The sequence below is a fragment of the Leptonotus elevatus genome, chromosome 6 (assembly GCF_054856555.1).
Source record: "Leptonotus elevatus isolate MCC_2025b chromosome 6, RoL_Lele_1.0, whole genome shotgun sequence".
NCBI classification, from domain to species: Eukaryota; Metazoa; Chordata; class Actinopteri; order Syngnathiformes; family Syngnathidae; genus Leptonotus; species Leptonotus elevatus.
Window position 1 is genome coordinate 16,199,033 of NC_141244.1, and position 10,871 is coordinate 16,209,903.

Below are 10,871 nucleotides of genomic sequence, written 5' to 3' on the forward strand. Positions count from 1 at the left end.
TCAACATGTTTCATTGAAACAAAGTTGTGTCTTGCGTGTTAAACTACAGTTAGAGATGGGTGTGCTATAATTTTCTGTATCAAAGTTGAAATGTATGCTCAAGGAAAACATCGACTAAAATTGCTCTTTATTTCCGTCGACTAAAATTGGATTAAAACTGAAATACAATCAAATTACTAAATTGTGACTAAAACTTTAATAAATTTTTGTAAAAAAGACTATCACCAAAAGTAAATTAAAATGTCTTCAATAAACGCTGACACCAATTGTAGTTGGTGTAATATGATGGGGCTCAGAGCAGTTCTCTTAGAAAATGTGGATCATCCTGAAATTATCTTTCCACTAATCATTTATTTCAAAAAGTCTAATGATGGACAAAAATCAGTAATTTATCAAATAATTTTTATGCAGTTATTTTATAAAATTATTGACATGGCCCTGAATAAAACTAATGCCATTGCAGAAAGTTTATCATCTGTATTGGGAATATCTCAAAAATACTGGAAATTGTAGATTAAAAAAAACATTTTTTTGCCTCAGGCAAAGTCTGTATGGTACCAATACAACACTGACTTTCAAAACCAAACAGCTACTGTCTGGGGGGAAATTCATTTGCATTCTAATGCATTTTTGTTCCATTATTTCATAGCTGTTGCACTTTTTGTTTATCAATGTAAGAAAGTAGCATCAGCAAAACTATGTGGCTCCAATAGGCATTGGAATTTATGCAACATTTTGATAATGATTAACATTGTAATTGGGGTGTGTGTGTCTAAATGACTGCGCATAGAAGGTTATTTAGATCTCCCCCTGTTTTGTAAAGTAAATAATAAATAATGTACCCCTTCTGTCCCCCAGGTGTGGTATCTCTCCGGCTGGGTTTGCTACCTGCAGTTAGAGAGAGCCAAAGAGCTGCAGGAAAGAGAAGGAAGAACACTCACAGAGGTGGAGGAAGAAGAGAGGTCAGCGCTCAAGGAGGCGTCCCGATTGCATTTAACCAAGGCTAAAAAGGTAATCCATGAAATATGCCAATTAATTGTTAATTAACTCATTTGCTCCCAAAAACGTATAGATACGTTTTAAGTGTCCCAAAGACGTATTTATACGTTTTTTATGCTAGCGTATACAGAAGGCTTTGATGCAGCCTCTCAACTGCAAAGAACAGTTGAGGAAATGGTAGTTATTACACAAACGGTCAGCAGGTGGCAGCAGAGCATAGGAAATTAAACAGAGCCATGTTGAAAAAAATCCTCAGTTACTCAGAATTCTAAGTAGATGTGTGAATAATGATGAAACTTTGCTATATTCTAATGCTAATTGCTGCAAAACGGAAACAGAAAGGAATAAACTTTTTTTTCCTGAAAAAAGAAGAGACTTTAATCTTTCTTTTGGGCCTTGCAAAATCAGTCAAAATCCAGAAAAAGAGCCGGGAGTGCAGGGGATTGCTTCTGTCAAAATGGCTGGGAGGGAATGAGTTAAATGTAACTGTGATGAATAAACACCATATTTGTTTTTGGGTTTAATTGTACTCCCCCTTATTGTAAGTAACACCAGAGCTTCTTTGTTTTTTTTTGTTTTTTTTAACAATGACAAATCCATATTGCTGAGCTGCAGTCTTAATTACGTCCGAACCAGCGGGACAAGGCAACAGGCTACTTATTGTTCAGTCGCTTAGCAACCAGCGCCACATATGGACAAGCTTGCACCTCGTTGCTGTCATCCCTGCGGTGTCCCGCACGCCATGAAAACCCATTGCACTGTGTTAGTGCCTTCACACATTTTTACTATGAAACACAAAATCAATAAAGCATTTTTGATAAATAAGAGAAAACATTTATAGCAGCTATTTAGGCTTAGTTACCACTGTGTCTTTATAAGATGTGTTAGAATACACATGGACACATAAACACAGATTTTCAGCTGGGATTCAACAAGGCCAAAAATAAAAAGAGCGACAGGCGGGGGGCCGAGGCAGAGAGAATGACATAGGAGGCAACGGAAGAAACAGATTGAATGTGAGGTTGATGTGTACGTGTGGTTTGTGTGGGTGGAAAAGTGTTGAGGTATACATGGTGGATTGCGGCGCACATAAAATCAATCGTAAACCTGATGTGAAATGGAATTTGAGTCTCACTCAGACAGAGCTAAGATTCAGGTCGGATCTGCTATACATTCACTGAGGACAATGGAATAGATGAATATATACTTGTGTGTGCAAATAGAGGTCAAAGTATTTACTATTTGATGTGGCTGAAAGGAGATCTCATGAGCAAGGATTGTGGGAAGGAGGGTTGGACCGAGGTGTGCTCATGTCATGAAACTTTAATGACTCGAGCCGCCAAAAATGTGGCTGGAGGACTGAAGCAAATGTGTCTGTGTGTGTGTGTTCTGGATGTGCGCTCACACACTGTTCATCGGCTGATGTTGCAGCCCTGCCAAGCAAGATCTAAAAACTCATTCACTCCCAAAGATGGCTTTCGATGCCAAATATGCACTGGGAGGGTTGGCAACTTGGCACTAAATGATTAAAATAATGTATTATTTGGTCAATATTTTGTCACAATAGTGCCAAAATGGTATGCGAGTGCGGATGTGTGCGCAGGAATGTAAAAAGACGAAGCTTGACAGGAAGGTCATTTGGACGGAATATGCGCCAGTGAAAAGCAAGCCAGCATATGAGAAGGTAACGTGGGAGGATGGAATTGATGCGATCAAAAAGAAAGTTATGGACACTAATGAGAATGAAGTGAAAATAGCTTTGGCCATGGCCAAGGTGACTATGGCACACCTGCAAATTATTATTTTCCTAATTAGTAAATGCAATACCTACCTACCAAATTTTATTCCGTTGCTGTTGCCCTAATGAAGTTGAAATACCTTTGCTTCGATGTTGAGACTTTGCTGCACAAAAAAACTAGGGGCCATGACTTACCACTGATTGTCACAAATGCTTCATTTCCAATTTAAATTCACCATCACTTTTCAATTCCTTTTTTCCACCCATTTCCGACATTTGCCTTTATTATGGTCAAAATTGAGCTTGCCTGTTGCATTTTGAGAAGTAATTTATTTCATACCACATGCCTATCAATCTGAAATCGTTGCAAGGGCAGACACAGTCATTTTCCCATCAGAAATAATGGGCATTGAATGAATCTGTTTCCGGGTAAAACTATTGCCCTACCAAAAAGAATGTCACACTGTAAAAAGGATGTTACATTATATATATTTTTTTAAACATGGCAGTTCGGACTCTGAGGGATATCCTTCCCAAACATTTTGTCAACAGTGAGGGGAAGTCAACTTTAAGGGTTCAACTAAAGATGGCCGAGTGCACTAATGCAGGCCTCATTTCAGGGTATTCGGTACTCGTGAAGTATCAGGACAAAGCACAAAAGAAAAAGTCTTCGTCGCCAGTAGTTCGTGCTACACTGTGGCTGTTGGACACATGGACGAATCATCATATCCATCAGAAAGACAATAAGGTCTTTCAACCCTAGTATAATTGTTAATTGAATAATGAAAAACAACCTAGCATATTAGCATAAACTTCCTGAAACACCCTTTATTGTCGTGCATTCATACTATAACACAAGGCACATTGTTGGTTTATGGCATAGTGCCATCTGGGTTTTTTTCCCCCCAGCAAGTACAATTTTGAGTAGAAAAGCTTATATTTATCTAGGCAACATTTAAAACGCTAATGAAGCCTGTGCTATCAATGTTGATTTGCAAAGGAGTCTGAAGTTGTTTGTGTTGATGGCCTAACGACTGCCAAGTTTTTCTTCCTAAGGCTTCTTCGAATCAAGCGTGATATTTGATGGCATAACTTGGTCTCATTTTAATTGCGCCATGACTGACTCAGCAGTGGTTCTTTTGAGTGTTGCCTAGCAGCTGCTTCTTCTCCAGGCCAAAGGGAACGAGTGTCAGAAAATGTAAATTAATAAAGAATAATATTCATGGGTTTGGTGGGTTTAATGTGCGCATATTTGGATTGATTTTCACTTGGAATCCAATCTGTGGCATATGTTATTGTGACACACTGTTTTTGCATTCTGTCGCTATTCAATAGCTAGTTTTGTTAAAGTTGAATACAGATGGACTTTATTTATATATATATATCGCTTACATTCACCAGTAATTCGTATCCGACCAGTATTGACACAAAATATTCCTTGGGTTGCTTGGGTGGACTTGTATTGGTTTTCTTTTGTGTGTGACAGTGCTTTTTTATATTATCTCCCATGGTCATGTTATTATTCTATATTTATGGCCTTAAAGTATTTTTCATACAAATATATTCACAACATTTATGACCTCACTTACTGCTCAGGGAACGGCATGGCTCAGTGGTAGAGTTGTTGTCTCCCATCCGCGAGGTTGTGGGTTCGATCCTCACCCCTGGTGACCATGTCGAAGTGTCCTTGAGCAAGGCACCACACCCTGATTATGTTACGTAAACAGAGGGCCCTTCTCCGTGTGTGTGTGTACTTACGGTGTGAGTGCTTCAGGCTGTGACGAGGACTTAAACGAAGAGCAAAGTGGACCTTGAAAAAGCGATTACACACATGTGCACACAACGCTTCTCTTAGCAACTCTTTGGGCCGTGAAAGAGTGAGAAATGCGGTCTGATCTAAGCATCATGGTGTGGAGAATGCATAAAGAATTGCTGTTATATGTATAGCGAGCTTAGCCGTACTCTTGAGTCAGTGTAAACAGAAAAACAAGGTCTGAGAATCCAAACTAAAAGTTTTCCTCTGTGAAGAAATCCACCTGGAGTCTCACGCACTTGACTTAAAAGCAAGCGTTCTTCCGTAGTCTTCCGTCGCTCCGTTGTGCCGGCCATCTTTGTCTTGCATGTCTTTAGAATGGGTCCCCCTGAAGATTCTTGTGAAAGACGAAGAAATTGGATTGTTACTTATTATTGTTTAAAAAAATTAAATAAAAAGAGTAATATTTACTTGAAGAAGCCTAGTTAATTTTTTTTCACTCAGAAATTCAAAGTAAAGTTGACAAGGAACGTTTTGAGTACATTTGACCAGTTTATTAAAAAAAAAAAAGTTACTCAAGCGTTGAGGAACGAACTTATGACCTTCAGCTTGGAAGACAGCCATTCTACCACCTGCGCCATGCCACTCTTGCGGTTTGCCACTACACTGCATTGCTGGTGTGTCCAAAATGAGACCAAAAATGGGTCTCTTGAAGGTACAATGATTCCGCCTTACACCATCAATATACTAACACACAGCAGGAGTGGCATGGCTTAGGTGGTAGAGTGGTCGTCTCCCAACCTGATGGTTGTGGGTTTGTTCCGCTCAACTCTTGAGTTGATAAACTTGTCAAATGTACTCAAAACTCTCCTTGTACGATTTACTAATTTCTGAGTAAAAAAAACTTTACTAGTTTCCTTATTATTATTTTTTTTAAACAATTGTATTATTATTATTATTATTAATTTTTATTTATTATTATTATTATTATTATTATTATTTTTTTTTTATTTTTTTAAACAGTGTCTGGTACTTGTGACACTAGTCCTGGAACTTTTCTGACGCAACCTCCTGGCATTAGCATTCAGCATACCAAGAGATTTTGGACAATTCTATGCTCCCAATTTTGTGGGAACAGAGGTGGCACTTTCCTCTTCCAACATTACAGACGTTACATTTCAGAGTCTGGCGTTGATTAACTTGACCTCACAACCTCTTAGAACACATTTGGGATGAATTTGAGCAGACGCTGAGAGACAGGCCCACGGGTGTGTGACCTCACAAATGCGCTTCTGGTGAATTGCCTTCACACATCATTTTGAACTCTATAGATTAGCAATGGGTTGTCACCTAAATTCAGATATTAGTCAAGGCAGGTGAGTGAATACGCTTTAGTGTACCTTCTGTACAGGATGTCCTCTATGCACCCTGTGATTTGATACGAGTAAGACTCCCACCCAAGGCTGCAACATGCAATTATTCACTGTATTGAGCCCCAGTTCCTGTGAGCACAGCCAACCTTTATTCGGAGCGGATAGACATCTCCCGGCGTCTGAGAGTGACAATCAATGCGATTTTATTCTTCTTCTACCCAATGTGCGAGTGTGTGCTGTGGCACTAAGGAGGCTGAGAAGGTGGGAGTACGACAGACCTTGTGGCTGGGTCATGCTTTCCCCCCCTCCTCTTTTTCCGCGCCTTAAGAGCTGCAACCTGCGGAGAAAGCATCCTCTTAAATACGCACACACACACACAAGTGCACATTGTTATGCTCCAAATGAGTTCCCCTGAGTGCGTGTCAGGATGTTGCTTGGAGCCCGCCGCTTTAGCAAGGCAGTCACACACACACTCGTCGACTCTCTTCTGGCCTTGTCACCCTGCGCTTGTATACTAGATAGTACACTGGACTATTACAACTTCTCTGGTTTTGTTTCTCTCTCTATAAAAAGAAAAAAGAAAAAAAAAGGTCGTTAGCGTAAATCTCTGCAGCAGCTCTGCTTACTCTGCATTTACACGCTGAGAATTACAGCGCTATGCTTCCTGTCCTCAGTGGCAGGGGAAGCAGTTTTATCACCCCGCTCCCCCTTTGAGTTCAGTAATTACACACAAGCGGAGTATTTTACAGAGATAAATCTGCTGGATGCGTAGGGAACTTTTTGTTTTTTTTACTCTTACTTGCAATATTTCACTGAGATGGCAAATTTGATAGTGTGTTGCATAGCCATATGTGCTTCGAGCTCCAGAGTTCAATGTAAATAAGTACTTTTTAAAAGTAGAGGTAATTGTTTTCTCCATTTCTTTCTGAAAACAAGAATAATTTTGGGGAGGATTAGATTAGCGATTCAATTATTCTTAAATGTTGTGTGCGTAGCTTTTCTGGCCTTTTTGCAACATTAAGTAAATTTGTTAAATTTTTGTACATAAACAAATCTAATTTGCAATCAATAGTTCACATTGGTGGTAGTATTTTAAAGTTCAAGAAGGACATATTAACTCATTCACTCCCAGCCATTTTCACTGAAGCAGCCCCCTTCACTCCCGGCTGTTTTACTGGATTTTGACTGATTTTGCAAAGCCCACAGAATATTCTGTTCTTGCTATAAACACATGGAACATACCAAAAGAAAGATTAGAGTCTCTTCTTTCATCGGGAAAAAAAGTATACTTATGGCTGTTTCCGTTTTGCAGCAATTAGCATTAGAATATAGCTAAGTTTCATCATCATTTACAAACCTGTTGAAAACACTGGGGGGAAAAGAGCTTGTTGCAACATGGCCCTGGCTGATCTCTTATACTCTGCTGCCACCTGCTGGCCATTTTTTGTAATAAATACCATTGCTATAAGCGACCTCATCAGGTCAGACGCTGCATCAAAGCCTTCTGTAAGCTCTAGCATAAAACAAACTTTAAAAAACGTATAAATACGTATTTGGGAGTGAAGGACAAATGATTAAAAACACATTTATACGTCTTTGGGTTTGAATGTAATTTGTTGGGATGTACTCATTTATGTTGCTCATCACTGTACATTGCAGGCCACATACAGCAGCAATAGGAAGACGAATGTTGTTTTCCTCTGTGTAGCGGAGTGTTCCACCAAAGAAGCTAATTTGCCAAATGAAGGGAAAAAACTGTTTACCAGCGTTTTGTGAGCTGACAGCATGCAAGCTGCTCTAGGATAATTCAACCGTCCTAACCGGCACTTAGAGACTTAAAACGCCAGAGCTGCACACTTCCCTTAGCTCCAAGTGGCTGTTTGCTGACATCTTAATGTTGCACTGTTAAAATTCAGTGGCCTAGTGTGATAGCGCGGCAATTCAGGGACACAAGGTCTTGATCAAGGAAGGAAGTGACTAGATCTAACTACACACTGGACCCGACGGGATTTTGTAGCTGAAGGTCAGTGTCAAGAAATATGTATTCTAATAACCTATCAGAGCTTGTCTTGAGACTTGGAGGGTCAACGATTATGATAGCATGAAGACATTTTAATCTGTTTCTAGAAAGCTGTAGAGTCCTTAAAGGGGAAGTCAACTTTAAACGTTTCTTGACAATAATATGTTATATGTGACCTCACTAGTCTAAACATGACACTTGGATTAATATTACATTTGTGGAATATGACTTATGCTGAAAAATGCAGCCGTTGTTATCCATTTCAGGGGGTGGCCATTTTGCCACTTACTGTCAACTGAAGATGACATCACAGTTGCTCAGACGACCAATCACAGCTCACCTGTTTTCTGAAGCTGAGCTGCGATTTGTTGTCACCTGAGACCTGAGCGACTGTAATGTCATTTTCACTCGACAGGAAGTGGCAAAATGGACGAACTGCTGGATTTTGCTGCTTAACTCATATCCCACTAACACAATATTAACCAAAATACTGTATTTGGACTAGTGCGGCTGCATAAAACATATTATTGTCAAGAATTTTTTTGGGGTTGCCTTCCCTTTTAAATCTGTAATGCATGCATATTTGAATACAGTATCACAGTCTAATGCAAGATCATTTGGGTATTAGTAAAGAACTATACGTACCGTAAAACCTGGAACCTTTTTTTCCAGGTAGCTGTTCAAATTTGGCAAATGTGACAACAATCCCTTCTCTGGCACTGGTCAACTTCTTACTTCATAATACTAAGACTAAATTAAACTGAACCATAAATAAACAAAAATATCTTTGCAATGTACATTTCACTACGCTGTAATTATGTTGATGTTCACTTCGTGTTCTATTCCAGTCAGGATGGAGACGCGCGCCACTTTTCCATGTTCAGCCTGGTGTCAAACTCATTTTCATAGCATTCCAGTTATGCTTGCCCTCAGAGACCCAGTTTTAATTGAAATGCTAGAAATGTATAAACTCCTGCATTTAAGTTCACTTTTACCAACAAATTAATGGGATATATTTTAAATCAGAAGTAAAAGGGAAAATAGTGGCAAGCAGTAGTAGCAGGAATACGGCCAAAATTTTAGGGAAAATATGCCTGTAGGTTTGTCAGTCTGTCTAATTAAATTGTGACAAGTAGTTACTCTGCTGTCTGGTGACCTGAGGTGTACCACACTAAACCTGGTCCATGTTTACAAACAACAGAGGAAGTTGTCTCAGGAGAAATTAGAGAAGGTAAATACTATAAGACTTTAATGGTTCATAAACAAACCGTCTTTACATAAGATTTATTAACTAACTCACTCCCAGCCATTTTCACTGAAGCAACCCCCTTCACTCCCGGCTGTTTTACTGGTCCACAGAATATTGGGTTCTATTGCTATAAAAACATGAGATTTTTATAGATTAGATTTTTAAAGATTAGACTATCTTCTTTCATCAGGGGAAACAAGTATATTTGTATCTGTTTCTGTTTTGCAGCAATTAGCATTAGAATATAGCTAGCAGGTAAAAGAGCTTGTTGCAACATGGCCCTGGTTGATCTCTTATACTTTGCTGCCATCTGCTGGCTGTTTTTGTAATAACTACCATTGCTTTCAAAGCCTTCTGTATGCTCTAGCATAAAAAAAACATAAACATATAAATACGTGGTGATATGTAAAATAGAATGTATTCATAATTTTTTGGGGGGAGCAAATGAGTTAATGGTATTAGTTAGCAATTTAGCCTAAACAACGTCCTAGCACAAATTGGTGTGATGTTGTACTTGAGCGAACAAGTATGTGCATTCGACCTAATGTCATTAGTTTCACCTTTCAACCTTTGGTCACCAGAGACCAGCAGTCCACATTGAATTACGTGGAGTTTTGAGTTTGTTTGGTAGTCTTCATCACATAATTCTTTTTTGTCGATACTGGTATTTTTTTTGTGCGAAGAATATTTCCCCAGAAGACTTGGATTGACCTCAAATAATCTACTTTAGATGCTTTTAACTGGAGGTTATGCTGTAGAAATAATCTGTTCTATTAAAAAAAAAAAAATGGTGGAATGCAGCTTAAACCACATCTGCAAGAATATGCTTGTAGTGAATGACTGAACCGTTCTTCTTTCTGTTTGAGATACTTGCTTGTTTGCTCGCTCATGTCATCCTTTTTATGTTTGGCAGCTGCACAGCAAGCTACGCTGTGACGACCAACCCATGTTGGAGCACGCGGAGCAGCTGCTGGGCGAGCTTGGAGGAGAGTTGGAGGGCGAGGAGGCTGAAGTTGGGGCTGATGAAGACTTTGAACCTGCTAGTGACGAGGAGGAGGCGAAGGAGGAGGCACCTATGGAATACTGACCACACCCCCCTGTTTTGTAGCTCCCTGTAATATAAAATATGTCTTTTAAATGACTCATAAGTGCCTTTCCACTGGCCAAACATAACATCTGTTTATCTGAGAAATGAATTCAAGTTGATTAAAAGATGTAGCTGATTTACTCAGTTTACGAGTATGTTAAGTGCTTTTTTGACATGTTTTTTCTCTTCAACAATCTTGTAAAATCTTTTTTGATTTTTCGGGGTTTTAAAACATTAAACCAGCTGTCAGATTGGCCTACAAAAACACTACCGTGAGTTATACTTGAAGGGATACGCCGAGAAGCTGTTTACAACATTTACTAAACACTGAAGATGTCATCCTTTCGTTAAAACAATTTCGCCGTTTTTTTTTTTTATTGAAACAATTGCAGTGTCATGTCACCGTTTACCTTCTCGCCACTTTCACTCAAGGAAAGGACACACATCTTTCAGGTCAGAGAATGTAGCAGCAGGAGCAGCAGACTATACTTCCACTGAAAGTGTTGCTTAAATGCCAAAGTGACAGTTGTGTCACTTAGTGAGGGGAAACGAAGTGGTTGAGGTCACAAGCGGATTTAAATGATTCACAGTTTGCCATAGAGAATGCCAATCAGCAGCGCTTTAGCATACGTTACTCAAGTGCTTGCATGTA

The 10,871-nt window shown here is 39.3% G+C and overlaps 1 protein-coding gene across 2 annotated transcripts in view; it reads left to right on the plus strand.

Annotated features, from left to right (window-relative positions):
• The window catches only part of LOC147172288 (uncharacterized), a 30,898-nt gene extending 20,534 nt beyond the window's left edge, over positions 1 to 10,364 (plus strand). For both annotated transcript variants that reach the window (XM_086077581.1, XM_086077580.1), the window contains exons 10-11: positions 859 to 1,011; positions 10,046 to 10,364. In XM_086077581.1, coding sequence (XP_085933707.1) covers positions 859 to 1,011; positions 10,046 to 10,219 — 327 coding nt within the window. In that variant the 3' untranslated portion in view covers positions 10,220 to 10,364. The remainder of the gene's footprint in view (positions 1 to 858; positions 1,012 to 10,045) is intronic.
• The last annotated feature ends 507 nt before the right edge of the window (positions 10,365 to 10,871 follow it).